Genomic DNA, 15,616 nt, shown 5'->3' on the forward strand with positions numbered 1-15,616 from the left:
TCTTTTTGGCCTCAGCTCTCCTATCCAGTCTGCCCCAGATCTTTGTTCTCTCAACAAGAGGTTCATCCATGTGACTTCCCAAACCACAGAGCAAGCTCCTGAGATGAAGTCAGCCTCTCTCAATGACACAGGACCACTGTGTGCACTTTCTCCCTTGTTGTTATTAAATATTAATTTTTTTCTTTCTGTGGCTATATTTTGTCTGTCCACATCCCTGACCTTTTGGCAAATTACTTCATTCTGTGCCCCAGTTTCCTCATCTGTAAACTGGGGATAACCATAGTTCCACTCCTAGTGGTGCTGTAAGGATCAAATGAGCGTAAAGCTTTTAGAATTGAACCTAACACAAGCTATGTGCTATTTAAATAATAATTAGCACGATTACCTCTTTGGATTCTCTCAGCCTCCCCATGGGTGGAGGGGCAGGCATCACTTCATTTCAGACACAGAAATGAAGGACCAGAGAGCCGAAGCCAGTTACCCAAGGCCACAGCGCTGCAGGCAGGCAGCGGTCTGGGTTTAATCCAGACCTGAACCTCAGTTACCTCATGATAAAATTGGGGTGATGATGGTAACCCTCATAGGATTAGGTTGTGAGAATCCAGGGTCATCGTGCAATCAGGTGATGGGCACGTGCAGGGCACTGTTCAAACGTCTGTGCCCTTCCCCTTCATGGTGCCCCCTCACCTCCACCCCCGTCACACCGACACAGCGATCTCAGCTGCCCTGCTCCTGGCAGCCCTGGGGTCAGCTGCTTCTGTTTGGTGGGCGGGGCAGCTGGGCCTACAGAGAAGCCCATTGTCTCTGTCCTCTGGGGCTCTATTGTTGGGGCCTCCTCCCAGGATCCAGCCCCAAGACACTCTCAGCTGTCGCCGGGCTCCTCTTGGCTTCCCGGGGCGGGGCAGGGGTGAGTGTGCAGATAAGCAACTGTACCCTGAAGACTGGATCACCAGTCTGATTCTACTGGTAAGGTCACTGAGGCTCAGACGGCCTAAAGAACTGTGTGTAGAGCGCTCGTCTCATGTCAGAGCCGCCAGGGGCTGGGCAGTGGGGGGGAGTGGGTGGCCTCAGGTCAGTGTGGTCATGCATCCCATTAGGTCGGAGATGTCAGGGCCAGAACACACGGCCCCGACTCTTCCATTTTACTCGTGGAAACAGAGACCACAGAGCCCGGACGCTTGCCCAAGGCCACACAGCGGCTCCGCCTCGGAGTCCGCCGGGAAGCCCGTCGTCCCTAACACCCAGGACGCCCAAGCCTTGAGACCGCGCAGGAAGGCCTGGCGGCCGGGGGCGGGGCATAGACTGGCCCCTCCTATGGGGCGGGGCTATGCCTCCCGTTCCAACTCTGGGACGAGTGGTCCTCCCCATAAGGGGCGCGGCTTCCAAGCCGGGCGAGATCTCACTGGGTGTTGGTCTGAGGAAGGGGGCACTTCGCGCTTGAAGGGCGTTGGCGTGGCCTCCCTCCCGCAGAGGCGCTCTGTGCGGCACTCCAGACCTCTGTGCTGTGACGCAGGCGTGAGTGGAGGCGGGGCGGAGCCGAATCTTCGGAGCACCGCCCCCAGTGGAGACGACAGAGGCCGGGGGCGTGTCCTGGGCGGGGCCGCTCCCCGGCCCGCCCGGTCGCGGTGTGGTGGCAGCGCTGGGAGGGCCCGGCCCCGGCATGTGAGTGCGGCGGGGGCGGGGATGGGGGCGCGGGATGGGGCGCCGGGCCAAGCCCGGGGGGTTCCCGGGGGTCCCGATGGGCGGGAGCACCAGTGCGCGGGCGGCCGGGCGAGCCCGCCAGGTGCGGGCCCAGGTACGGCGGGTGAGGGGCGCTCGGGCCTCTTGTGGCCAGGCCGGCCCCGCGTTTCGGACCAGCCCAGCGCCGCTAACCTGCGGCCCACGGGACGGGCACCGGCGCGGGGCGCCGTCCCGGCGGGGGCTCGCTACAAGCGCAGCTCTGACGTCTGCCCTCGGGCCCCACCAGCTAAGCGGAGGCCCCCGCAGTGGCAGCCGGGTTTCTGTTCCCTGTGCGGCAGCTGCGGAGGTGTTATGGGGGTCAGCTGCGCGGCGGGGCCCGAGGTGACCCCATTCCTGGCTCCGGGTTGGGCCGCAGCCTGCGTGAGCCCCGACCTGCTGTTTCTGGGAACTGTCACCTCAGCTCTCAGGGAAAGGGCGCTTTCTGTGCTCAGTTGTTAAATGCGTTATCTCATTCCTCTCAACAGCCACACATTTTACAGTTGAGGAAAGCGAGGCCTACGGCCACAGGGCTGTTGATGTAATTGTTATCATGTGGAGGTGAGGTGCTGAGGCCTTACAGCCAGACACACCTGGGTTCACATCTGCTGTTCCACAGACCCGTGTGACCTTGGGCGCACCTGGTTCCCTCCCCGAGCCTCCGGTGGGATGGTGGTGCCTACCCCCCAGGGCTGCTGTGAGGATTGGGTTGAATGGTTCAGGGAGCTCAGTAAGGAACCGCTATTATTACTGTTGTTGCTGTTGGTAAGTGGCCCTTTTTCTGCCACCGAGGGAGCTGGTGGTACTGGGTCAGGGCTGTCTGCTCAATCCCAGCCTGCTGGCGCTGAATGGGAAGCTGCTTCCCACAGTGAGACTGTTCCTGTCTGTGCATGTCTGTCTCTGTGCCCATGGAAGGCCACACCCAACCCAGCTGTACCAGCATGTGCCGGAGTCACGCTGGCCCATCGTGTACTCACCGCGCTACAACATAACCTTCCTGGGCCTGGAAAAGCTGCACCCCTTTGATGCAGGAAAATGGGGCAAAGTGATCAGCTTCCTAAAAGGTATGGAAGGCCCCACTCGGACCCTACATCTGCTTTCTCCAGCCCACCTGCTGCTCTTTCCCTGGCACAAGCGTCAGGCCCTCCCACCTCCAGTGTCAGCCCTGAGACAGCCTCCCACCCGTGCTGTCAAAAGGATCTTTCCAACACAGACTTCTAAGCATGATATGCTCCCGTATCACACCTTCACTGGCTCTCCATCGCTGTGGACCTAAGTCCTGTCTCTGCCCCTGGAGACCCAGTAGAAGGGGAGCTGATGCTTGGAGGAATGCATTGTCCATAGCCCACAAGCTCCTAGAGTCTGGGAAGTGGACAACCTTTGCTCCAACCTCACGGATTACAAATGAAGGAACTTGGGGCCCAGAGAGTTAGAAAATGTGCCCAAAGGCACACAGCTATTGAGTGGGGGAATGGGGCCTGGACCTCAGAGCCCCAGGCTCATCCGCTTCATGGCTCATCCCCTGAGTGGGGTGGTGCTCTGGGGAGCACGTTGTTTCAATTGTGGTTTGTAATCTAGGGGTCTGGTTCATGTGGAAAATTCAGGCATCACAGTAGGCTGGTGAAAAAAAATATTCTAGTTCCTCGTATTGTGGGTTCTTTAACTGAGGGAAGTAGGAAATATTACCTGAAATGTTACCTGGCATAGGATGAAACATTGCATATCTTTAAATCGCACAATCCCTCTGATGACACCTGGGGGAAGTTTCACTGTGGGGCTAGCCCGTCTTTAACACCTAAGCCCATCTCCCTTTTTAACAAATCTAGCGCGAGCCTCAGCCTCTGCACCTGGCAGAAAATAGAGTCAAATTAGAGATTAATAACACTGTTATTTGTTTTTATATTTTTTGTTTTTATTTTTGGTTAACTTCTGTTTATGGCAAGGGATACAGATTTTCCACTTGCAATAGTGACCAGAGTGCATATTCAAAGAAAAATATTAAGTAGAAAAGAGTACAAATGGTGTGCAGCCATGGCAAGAGCTCTGGTGAGGTGAGCGGAGCCATCCTGCCTCTCCCCTGGCTGTTCTCATGCCTTCCTGAATGGGGTCCTTTACGCTCTGCTTCCAGTGGTCCTGAGTCTCTGTGTTCATTGCCCCTTCTTGGGCTCCTGTGTCACCCAGTAGCGCAACATAAGGGTTCCTTGTCCCCTTCACTCTGAGCTGACCATTTTCCCGAGTTCCCTCTGAGCATGTGGGTGGAAAGAAGCCAGGGCCACATGGTGAAGGGCCTTGGGTACCGCCAAGAAAACAGCTGGTTCCCTGCCGGAAGGCAGTGGGGAGCCATGGAGTGTTTGGGGCCGGGGGGATACCTGCCATACGTGGAGCTCTTTGTGAGAAGTGTATGGAACTAGTTGGTTTCTACCAGGGTTGGTTTCTAAGAGTGACACATTAGCATAGGTCCCCTAGATTCTGACCTTGTCCTTCGACTTCCCTAGAACCAGAGCATCATGGTCCTGTTGTCACTGTGCCCTAGAGCACTTCGTCCTCTCTGCCTTATTTCTTCTGTTGCAAAAGGGAGCAAGTCTTGTCTGGTGTATGCGTATGTGGTAATGAAATAACATGGCTTTTCCCAAACATCAGTCATCTGCAAACCGCTCTTGGGACCTTGCCATCGCCTCATACCACCTGTTCCATTATTTACTTCATAGTTTTTATTGACTTAGCCTTCGTTTTAAGAAACTTAAATAAACCTGTTTTAAAAGGAAACATTATGTCATCTAAATGGAAAAAGCCAGTTTCATTTGCCATAAATAGAAGGTCATGGTAAAAAGTAAATGCAGTGAAAACAGCAGTGTTATTTCAACTCAGGCGGCTGACTGTAGCTGTGTACTGTCAAACTGATTGCTCCTTTTGGGGGGTTAAAAAAAGGGAGATGAGCAAGGGTCAGGCAGGTGTCAAAGAGAGGCCCCCCGTATACCAAACCCCCCATGATGTCATCCCAAGGTGGAGGGAGAATCGATCAGAAGAGCTTTTTCTCACCTTGAGAGTCAGCGTTAATGACCCGTGTGCTACCTGCCTCTAAAAGGTGTCCAGTCACACTTGAGCTCACCTCCCGGCTGTCAGTGGCCTGGGAAACACGAGGATCGCTGTGCACAATGTCGTATGTCCCCTGGCCCGAGGGCCTGGCCGCTGTCCCCACTGGCCTGAGAGGTGGCCCGTTCTCAGACCGCCCGCAAGCCATCAGGGCCCACATTGTCCTGGGGCAGGGCTGCCAGCCTGTGGGAGGGCCTGGGGCTGGGCCTGGCCTGGAGGCGGCAGGGATGCATGGGGCCTGCTTTGTGGTTTCAGAAGAGAAACTTCTATCAGACAGCATGCTGGTGGAGGCACGGGAGGCCTCGGACGAAGACCTGCTGGTGGTGCACACGAGACGCTATCTCAACGAGCTGAAGGTACAGGGCCTGGGGCCTGCCAGCCAGAAGGAGGGGCTGGAGGAGGGGGCCGCTTAGCCTGGGGATGCACAGCCTCGAGGGGCTCCATTCCTGTCCCTATGCAGGGGGAGCATGTGAGCCTGTGATCCCCGACAGGAGAGAGGTGTCCTAGAAAGGCAGATACCAGGGATGGGCTAGGCTACTCCAGGGGATAATGAGCTCCCCATCCTTGGGAGTATGAAAGCAGGGATGGCCACTTGGTGGGGGTTGAACCTTCATTGGGGTTTTGGGCTTCTGCATCAGTGACTTTCAATCTGTGCTATGTGGACAGGCCTCAAAGACCCCTGCTGGGATGATGGGTGGGGGGGCTCCAGTCCCTTGTCCCCATTCAACCAAAGCTATTCCACTTCGGCCTATTTTTACCTCGTGCTAAAGTATAAGATGCTGTTTCAAGGGCTTCTGCAGCTAAAGACGTGTTGGAAACTGTTGGGCTGAAAACGAGTTTTTACGCCCCAGGGCCCAGCAGGGAACATAAACAAGTGATGGGTGGTGTCTGGGACAACTGGAGCTCCTGCCCTTCCCAAGCTGGTGGCTGCCGCCCAGCCTCCACCGTGGGCCCAGCTTTCAAAGAGAAGCCAGAAATCCAGATGTTAAGTGACAGTTCCTGATTTCTTAATGTAGCAACTCATTGGAAGATTTTTGAAGCCCACCTGCAGAGCACATGGGGTCTGCCCGTGGTGACCTCCTTCTAGAGGAGCTGCATGGCTCTCCTCAGTGTGGTTCTGAGGGTAGAGGCGTTCAGTCAGTCCCCTGTGTGGGAGAAGAGGGCTGGCTGGGCTCGGGGTGGCATCAGAACCTGGTGCGTCAGGGATGCCACAGGTTCTCTGTCCCCAAGGGCGTGGAGTCCTGACCCCTGACCGCTAGGCTTCCCAGCAGGACTCATCTTAGACTCAGAGCTAGAGTGGGTGCCAGAGGTCACCAGGCTTCTTCCCCATAGGTGGAAACACCTAGGCCCAGAAAGAGGCCCCACCTGCTCAAGGTCACCTGGGAAGTCCAGCAGGCCCGGGGGAGACCCCAGGCAGGGCATCCGGTCAGGTCTTCCGGGTTCCAGGCCACGGCAGCTGCCCTCCGTCCTCCTCCACGCTGGCCTGAGCTGTGAGAATTCTAGATGGATCCGTGACAGTGTGAGCTCATGAAAGATTACCAGGAAGAGGTTGAAACCTGGCTCCCGGGAGAGTGAGGTGTGCGAGGCCTTGGCACGAAGCCCAGCACTTGGCTGCTCTGGTTTCCCAGGGCCCGGACATGCGTGGTCACAGCCCAGCAGCTCGGTCAGGAGGACGTGCCTGCCAGAGGCCAGAGGGTGAGGGTGGGGGCAGGGAGAGACCAGAACAGAGTGGCGCCAGGCTGGAGCCAGTGCCAGGATAACGCTGGGGATGGGGGATGGGCTCCAGGGCTCCATCCATTTGAGGGGCTTTTCAGGGAATGGTGTGGGACTGACTGCATGCCTGGCCTTGGGACCCCAGAAGCCTGAAGGCAGCTTACTCTGTGGTAAGCAATAATGCAAACAAGTAGAGCCCCAAATAGAAAATTGAGGTCAAGGACAGGAGGAGACTTCAGATATGCCAACATAACCAAGATGCTATGGCTGTGCCATGTATTTGGAGCTCCCTAGCAGCCAGAGCAAAAGGAGAAACATGATGATTTCCACATGACCTACTAAGGTGAAGAAGTATTCAGTCATGCAGCACGTCTATATCGAATACTGACTGTGTACTGGGTGCAAAAAAAAAAAAAGAATAAGCAAGTTTCCCTGCTCCCATGGATTTGTATTTCATTAAAGAAGACTGAAAATAAAGAAGTAACCGTACAAGAGCATTTCAGAGAGCACCAAGGGCTATGAAGGGAAAAAAAAGGGTAATTAGGCAGAGGTATGTTCATTTAGCTTGAGCAGTCAGGGAGGGCCTCACAGAGGAGGTGAGGTGTGAGCAGAGATCAAAGAATGAGGGGTAGGTGATACTCATGTGGAGTTTTAAAAGAAGAATGTCCAGAGTCTCAGGCCTGGAGAGGGAGGGGGCTTGGCCTCCCGAAGGGGAGAGGGTTGCTTGAGTGGCCAGGCTGAAGGGAATGAAACACTGACGCGGCACGTGGTGTGGTCAGGGGGGCCAGCAGCCCTGGTCCACAAGCCCTGCAGGCCTCAGGAGGAGTTTGGATTGTGTTCCAGGTGCCACAGGAGAGTGATGTGGGGTCACGTGCCCCAGATGCTCAGGTGAGACCCATGCACGTTCCAGGCATTGTGTGGTGTCTAGGGGCTGCTCTCGGGAACAGCCCCCTGGCCCCTGATGTCCACGACGTTTCTTTCCTCTTTTCTCTGCTGCAGGACCCCCAGGGCTGCTTCTCCTCAGCGGTCCTGTGTGTGCCCTGCCCGTACTGCCCCATACCCGTGTTCCGGGCTCATGCCTGGCCCTGCACTGGTGTGGCCTTCAATGCTTAATACACTGGGCATTGAACGAGGTGCAGTGGCCTGATGTTTGCCAGATGACGTCCATTCAGGGAAGCAAGTGTTTACTGAGCGCCTGCCGTGTGCAAGGCCCAGAGTCGGCCCCACTGAGGGTGGGGTTTGGGTCGGGTCAGGGCCAGGCTCCTGCCTCGTGCTGACCCTGTGACAGTTTGCCATGGGGCGCCGGGTGGTGGGACGCAGACCCGACATGTAGTCCCTGTGTACCCTGTGCTGGGCAATGCTCGGGACACATTTATGTAGTGAGTGTTTAGAGGACCAGGCTCTGCTCTGGGTATAGGATGATGGCGGAACAGAAGAGACTGAATCCCTCTCTTGATGGGACGGAGTTGGTGTGTTAAAAGGCACTCAGTGCCTTGGGGAAAGGACAGCGGGAAAGGGGTTGGGGAGGACCGCCCTTCAAAATAGGAGGCCGGGAGTCTCACTGCCATGTGACCGTGGACTGAGGTCCCTGAGGGAGTGGGCTCTGTGGGCGTCTGGTCTGGGGGTAGGGCATTCCGAGCAGAAGGGTCAGCAAGTGCAAAGGCCCTGAGGCAGGAGTATCTCCAGTGTGTTCCAGCGGCAGCGAGGATGGGAGGAATGGGAGGGAGACGGTAAGAGGTGGGGTTGGAAAATGATCGGGGCCAGGCCACGGAGGGCCTGTGGCCGCTGTGGCTTTGCTCTGAAGGAGGTGGGAGCCCAGGAGTGCTTCAAGCAGGGGGACGTGCTCTGACCTAGATTTTAACAGGATTGCTTGGCAGCTGTGATGGGAATGGTCGAGACCAGTCTGTCGGAACAAAAGGGAGGGAGCAGGTGGTTACAGTGACCCTGGTGAGAGCGCCCGTCCTCTCAGATGAGGCTGGAAGCAGCTGTGACCTGGGGGGGCACGTGGCAGAACTTGGGGTTTGTTAGGAAGTTGGAACAATAGGATTTTCTTTTGTTCAGATTGGGTGTGGGGTCTGCAAGCCAAGGAAGCCACGGATGCCAAGGATGTCCCAGAAATTGTGGCTGGAGCCCCAGGGAGTCTGGGCACAACTTGGGCCTCGTTGCTACCCTCACAGCGCCCGGCACCTGTGGGAGAAGAGACACAGGCCCCCGTGTGTGCCATGGAGCAGCCGGGGGATGGGGGGGGGCGAGTCTCAGAGAGTCCCAGGGAAACAGGACGCCCGGGGTTACAGGATCAGCTTCTCCATTTCTGCAGAGAAAAAAAAAAAAGGCCATTGGGATTTTGGCAGGAGTTGTGCATCTGTAGATGAATTAGGAGAGAACTGACATCTTTACAATGTTAGGTCTTCCAGCCCATGAACACAAGATGTCTTTCCACTTATTTAGATCTTCTTTAAGTTCTGTCAGCGGCGTTTTGTAGTTTTCCGTGTATGAGTCTTATACCTGCTTGGTAAATTTATTCTTTTTGAAGGTGTTGTAAATGAAATTGCTTTCTTAATTTCTGTCTGGGGCTATAGCTTCCTATTCTTTCATTCTCTGTCCCCTGCTGGCTTGCCGAGGGTGGGAGGGGGACATCGACTCAGTGTTTTCCTTCAGGGGCTCTTTGCTCACTTACTTGTAGCGAACAGTGGTTCTCTGCCTCACGTGTGCTGGCCCGGTGCTGGGTGATGGGCTTGGCGGGACAGATGGGTGGAGCTGGCCGTCTTCCCCTCTCTGGGTCTGCCCCTTACCACACACGCATACACATGAATGCATGTGCATATGCACACCTCTGCCCACGTGCACGAAAACACACACACACACACACACACACACACACACGGGTCTCGCAGCTGTCCAGCCAGACCATGTTCTCCCTCTCCCCAGCAAGGCTGTCGCATTGCATATCAGCGCCTCCCTGCTAGGCTGCTATGTGTCCGTGAGGCCAGGAGTAGTGCCATCTTGCGACCTGCAGCCTAGCAGGTGCTTAGTAAATATCTACCAAGTGCTGGGGCCCCTCCAGGGCTCTGCTTGGGGTCAGTGGAGAGCAGGGTCTGGACCTCGGGCGTTCCCAGGCAGGCAGGAGATGGTCTAGGAACGGGGTGCATGGATGCTTGCCCAGGGCTCGGGAGGTTATAGGGAAGGCCTGTGTCCTTATCTTGGTGCAGACGCCTTCTCGGTGCTCCAGACCCTCCTGCCTCAGCAGTGGAGGATGAGGAGATCCAGCCCCATTTGAAGGGATGACTGATTCCCGATGGATGGAGAGGCTGTGCTGTGCCTGGACAGCAGGAGCCCTGGGCGTCCAGTCCTGGCTCCGTCAGTGACTCCCTGTGACCTTGGAAGAAAAGATCCTCCCCCCAGCCCCCCGCCTCTCCGGGGCCTCAGTGCCCCTCTGTGCAGTGAGCGGGCTGGGCCAGTTCTGGGTGGGCTCCGTGGTGACCTGGAGTCCCCTGCAGCTCTCCTTCTGGGCACAAGAGGGCAGCCGAGGGCCTTGGAGCGCGAGGACCGAGGGCTGACTTAGCTTTAAGGAGAGTGCGGTTGTGAGCATCTCTGTACTGAGCCCAAAGCTCAGCCACGGTGGGAGCTCCCATTTCTCACCCAAGGAGCTGCGCTCGCCCGAAGTCCCCCCCACCCCCCGCGCCACCCCGAAGCTGACCCAGGGGGAATCTGCTCCCCCGCTGCCGCCTCTGGGCTCACCGGGCAGAGGGAGGCCAATGGCCCGCATCTCTTTCCACAGTGGTCCTTTGCTGTCGCAACCATCACAGAAATCCCCCCTGTCATCTTCCTGCCCAACTTCCTGGTACAGAGGAAGGTGCTGAAGCCCCTCCGGACCCAGACGGGAGGAACCATAATGGTAGGTGGGGAGCTGGTTTGCGGGGGGAGCAGCGGCTGGGCTGGGCCCTCCACCCCAGGCCCCTTCCCACCCTGGGTCTTTGCCCACCCTGGGCTCTCCATCTAGAATGCCTCGTGCTGCTGAGTAGTTGAGCAAAATCCTAAATATTCCTCAAGGCGGCAACAAGAACTCTTTCTTCCAAAGCCTCTCCTGTCTGGCTGGGACATTAGAATTCACTGTTCTGCCCCCAAGACCACCTGTCAGAGTTACCGTATTTGCTGGTGTGTAAGATGTATCCTCACCCCCTGGAGAGTATGTCCTAAAACTGTGACTCCGAGCTACTCAAATTTCAGACGGAAACAAACCCCTATGACGTCAGCGATGGATGGTGCCCCTCCCCCCCATCGTGGGCGTGGCAGTCACAAACACTTGCAGCAAAACTGGGTTTCACGTTCTGCGTGTAGTTTTCTCGAAAATTCGCTGCAGACTGCGGAGTTGATTGGAGGTCGAGGAGCTGAAATGATTTGAATGTACAGTGGTCCAACCCAGACAGGGGTCAATACCTGTTGACCCCTACAGTTTTCTTTTCAGCTTTGCAAATTTGTGCATTTTGAAAGTTTATTAGAATATTACTGCCCACCCCAAAATTATGATTTCCTATAGGATTTCAGTAATAAGGCGACAGTATTTCCAGGAACAAAAATTTGTCCATTTTCCCTTTAAAAGCTGCTTGAGAATCCTTGTCAGCTCACGTTCCATCCTAAGGACTGAACTTTGATTTCCTCCGGCCTCCTCGCCAAATTGCACAGGGGCTTACGCACCGCACGTCTCATAAGCCAGCCGGTTCGGGGTTTGCTGGGGATGGGTGGGTGCTTCCTGTACCCCACCTCCCAGCTCATCCCCGCCTTGGAGCTGGCTGGAAATGGTGTTTATGGGATGAGTGATTCAATGAATAAGTAAGTGCAGGAATTGGCCGCCCGCACCCCTCATCCTGTGCTTGTTTCCAAAGGCGGGGAAGCTGGCCGTGGAGCGAGGCTGGGCCATCAACATAGGTGAGTGCCCCGTGGCCTGGCCTGGGTCCTGGGGGCAGCAGCTCTGGTGCCACTGTGGACAGGGGTGGCCACGATGGCAAAGCTGCCTCCTGACCCGGGGATGGTGACATGCCCACGCAGGGTCAGCTGACTTAGGCAGCCTGGAGCCCGGAGCCGTCCCTGGGAGCTGAGCGGGGAGGGGGGCCCTGGGAGGAAGGTGGGAGGGGGGTGTCTGGGCCTTGAGCCAGGCCCTGGCAACACCTCGGCTGTCCTCGCAGGTGGCGGCTTCCACCACTGCTCCAGCGACCGGGGCGGGGGCTTCTGCGCCTACGCAGACATCACGCTCGCCATCAAGGTGTGCCCGAGAGCATGTGGGGGGGGGTCGCCTCCGAGAGCCTCCCTGGAATCCCCCAATCTGGTGTGCTCACCCCGCATTGTAGAGAAGGCAGCTGAGGCCCAGAAGGGACGGGAGCTCGCCCGGGTCCCTCAGCCGGGCTGGGACCCAAACCCAGATATGACACTTGCTTTTTCGTGTTGCCTGAGATGGTCCAGAGGTGACAGCCTTCAACAGTGGCAGGGGACCGGAGGGGAACAGTTTCCATGTCAATATTAAATTATGAGAAGGGTGAGATAGAAATAATGACCCTGATGGTGGTGACAACGGCTGGCATTTACCGCAGGCCCGGCCCTGTGGCCGCCTCCGTCCTCCAGGGCTCGCCCCTGCATCCTCACGTTTTACAGATGAGGAGACGAGGAAACGGGCCCAGAGGGGCGAGGGCACAGCCGGAAGGGGCAGAGCTGGCAGCGGTCTCCACGTCGGTCAGACCGCAACGCTGCCTCAGCACCCGCGCGTGGCCTCGTGCTCGGGGTCGGCATGGGCCCCGTGGCTCCTGTCCCCACAGGGCACGGGGACTAATGGGGAGGAGGGACAAGTCAGCAGACCCTGGTCATTCGGAGAGGGGGACGCAAGGAGACCTTCTTGGAGGGTGGGGGAGGGGAAGGAGGGCTTCTCAGAGGAGGAGGCTTTAGGGCTGGGCCCTGTAGGAAGGCGGAGATGGCAGAATGAAGTTCCAGGCACAGCCTTGAGGGGGGTTCCCCGCTCTGCACCCCAGCATTTTCCCGGGAATCCTGAGCTGTCGCGGAGGGCCAACTCTCTTAACCTCCTCACCTCTGGCCCTTCAGGGCACAGCACGTGCCCCTCCAGGGAGCCTTCCCTGAATACGCACACAGGCTTCTCCAGAGCCACACAGCTCCCCAGGGCTCTGCCTGGTGGCCTGATCTCCCATAAGCATGTACAGGCTTCGGCCCACCCCCTCGCTAACTGGGAACCCCTACAGGGCTGTGTCCTCTGGCCTGTGTGGTCCTTACCTCTCCCCTCTCCCGCCCTGGGCAGTTTCTGTTTGAGCGAGTGGAGGGTGTCTCCAGAGCCACCATCGTTGATCTCGATGCCCATCAGGTGAGTGCCTGGTGGGGCCCGGAGTCCCACAGGCCCGCCCCCCCCAGGCCACCTCCCCGCACTCCCCAGCTGCCTCTGACACGCACCACCGTGCTGTGGGCTCCGCTCCCCCAGAAACATCCCCCAAGCCCCAGGCTGGGCCTCTGCCGCCCGCACCCAGGCACATGGGGTGTTTCCTGGGGTGTGGTTGGGGGTGCCTTTCCCGGGGCACCTGCCTATGAGTGGCTTCCGTGTGTTCCCCACAGGGCAACGGGCACGAGCGGGACTTCATGGGCGACAAGCGCGTGTACATCATGGACGTCTACAACCGCCACATCTACCCCGGGGACCGCTTTGCCAAGCGTAAGCTGCCCTGTCCCTCAGCCCCAGGGCCTCTTGCTTGGATGGGGCTCTCTCTGGGGCATTTCCTACATGCTGGGACCTGCAGAGGTCCCTTCATTTATTTATCCTCAGCATCCCTGCGAGGGGGAGACTGACGAGGAAACGGAGACCTAAAAAGGTCACTTGACCCACCCAAGACCACATAAACCTGCCCAATAAACACTGTGAGTCCTTCTTTTGGGGTAACCACCAGAAGACTAAAGTAGACTTTTCTCCTAGGTATGCAGCTGTCTGGTCAAAAACAGGGAAGGACAAAAAAGAAAAAAGAAGGAAAAATACATAAATAGAAAATATAAAATAAGGCGGCAGAAAGTAGTTCAAATATAATAGTTACTAAGTAAATGCAGGTGGATCAATTAAAAGGTAGAGACTCTCAGATGAGCTTCGGAAACACAGGGACCTGCCCACCCTGTGGGGAAGGGACACTTAGGCGCTAAGTGCCGGCGGGGCTGCTGTGCGCACATCAGCCGCTTTGCCGCCCCAGGGACCCGCTTCTGAACTGAATGTCAGATGTTCTGGATTTGGACCTAAGGGCACATGCGGTGTCTGGGCAAGGACTTACGGAGACAGTGGGCTCAGACACCTGACATGGGTCCCTGAATCCCCACCCAGGGCAGTGTTTCATCTGTGATCCCCCTTCTTTCCTTTGGGTCCCCCTGGCCGCTTGTGTGCTCTTTTTTTAGCTTAGTTTTGGGTGAATAAGAGGTCGAGCACTGGGGAGTCAGATGGGGAAATGGGCCGTCCTCGCCCTCCCCAGCCTGTTTCCCACCTCTGCACATTGGGGCTACTGCTGTCTCCCTCGCAGAGGCCATCAGGCGGAAGGTGGAGCTGGAGTGGGGCACGGAGGATGATGAGTACCTGAGGAAGGTGGAGAGGAACCTGGAGAAAGCCCTCCAGGAGCATCAGCCCGACGTGGTGGTGTACAACGCAGGCACTGACATCCTTGAGGGGGACCGCCTCGGGGGCCTGTCCATCAGTCCGCAGGTACCTCCTGACCCTGGGGCAGGGGAGGGTCCAGGGACACAGCAGCGGCAGGGCAGGTGGGCAGCAGTGGTGCTTCTCTTGAAGCCAGAGGGGAAGGGCAAAAGCAGCAGCGGTCTGGAGCAGGGTTAGACCTGCAGCAGGACTTTCCAGCCTTCCCCATCCCCCACACCAGGGTGTCGTGAAGCGGGATGAGCTGGTGTTCCGGCTGGTCCGAGGCCACCAGGTGCCCATCCTCATGGTGACCTCGGGCGGGTACCAGAAGCGTACAGCCCGCATCATTGCCGACTCCATCCTTAATTTGTATGGCCAGGGGCTCATCGGGCCTCAGTCAGCCAGCGTCTCAGCACAGAACTCAGACACACCCCTGCTGCCCCTGGAGGTGCCCTGACGACACTGCCCTCTGAGTGGCTCCCTGCCTGCTGCCCGCCCGCCCGCCCGCCCCTCAGTGCTTCTCCTTTTCCAAATGCGGGGGGACCTCGCGCGCAGCTGCGCTCTCTGTGCTGGGTGTCGCGGTCTCCGGGCCGCTCTGCGGGTGGGGGCAGAGGGCAGGGCCTGAGTCCCGGAAAGACTCACACGGTCACGGTCACGGCCTGACCAGGCGGCAGTTCTCCCAGGAGGGAGGAGGGCAGTTGAAGCTCCCAGGCGCAGGGAGGGCCCCCAGGGGTGGGGTGTTCTGGTTTTCAAAACAGTGCGACCGTTTCAGACCAAGGAAGCTTCCATCTCTTCCACAGTTGGGCCCCCTCCCTCCTCTTCTGCACCCTCTCCTCCTCCCTTCAGGGGTGGGAGACTTGAGAGGGGGCTGGAGCCAGGCGTCTGGGGTCCCTGGATTCCCAGCCAGCAGGCAGGGGCCCTGGTCCTGGATGTGAGGGGGCGGCAGGGAAGGGGATGCAGAGGTGGGTTTTCCCATCTGGCTTCTCCTTCAATAAAGTGAGGTCTGGACCTGCTGTCCGAGAGCCCCTCCCTGGTGGGGAGGGGAGGGGAGGCCTGAGGAGCCCCAAACCCCTGCTTCAGCAGCATCTTGCCCGTCCAGGGAGAGCGCCGGGTTTGGGGGAAAGAACTCTTGGCTCAGGGACAGGCCTTAGCTCTGGAGGCTTGAGGGACAGAGGAAGGTGAGGCCTGGACCAGGTAATCGGGGAGGGACAGGTGGCCAAGCTGGGTCCCACAGGCCCCGAGGCCCAGGTGGGGACTGAGGCGCTGGCGAGGCCAGGCTGGCGTTGCTGGAGGGGAGCAGAGGGTCTCCATCCTGGCCTGCAGGTTGTACGCATAGGGGGCTGGGGTGGGGCCCCGGCGGGGGCTGCAGCCTCCACTGGGCTCATCCAAAATGCCAGGCCCTGATGTGCACTGCCCAGGGGGGCCCTGACCTTGTCG

The 15,616-nt window shown here is 57.9% G+C and overlaps 1 protein-coding gene across 1 annotated transcript; it reads left to right on the forward strand.

Annotated features, from left to right (window-relative positions):
- The first annotated feature begins 1,617 nt into the window (after positions 1-1,617).
- HDAC11 (histone deacetylase 11) lies at positions 1,618-14,636 on the forward strand. The gene is made up of 10 exons (XM_065885800.1): positions 1,618-1,662; positions 2,632-2,780; positions 5,065-5,165; positions 10,301-10,417; positions 11,406-11,448; positions 11,706-11,782; positions 12,821-12,883; positions 13,129-13,225; positions 14,070-14,248; positions 14,421-14,636. Coding segments are annotated over exons 1-10 (1,044 nt in total). The 5' UTR covers positions 1,618-1,660.
- Positions 14,637-15,616: the final 980 nt, after the last annotated feature.

The sequence above is a fragment of the Phocoena phocoena genome, chromosome 10, assembly GCF_963924675.1.
Source record: "Phocoena phocoena chromosome 10, mPhoPho1.1, whole genome shotgun sequence".
Classification (NCBI taxonomy): Eukaryota; Metazoa; Chordata; class Mammalia; order Artiodactyla; family Phocoenidae; genus Phocoena; species Phocoena phocoena.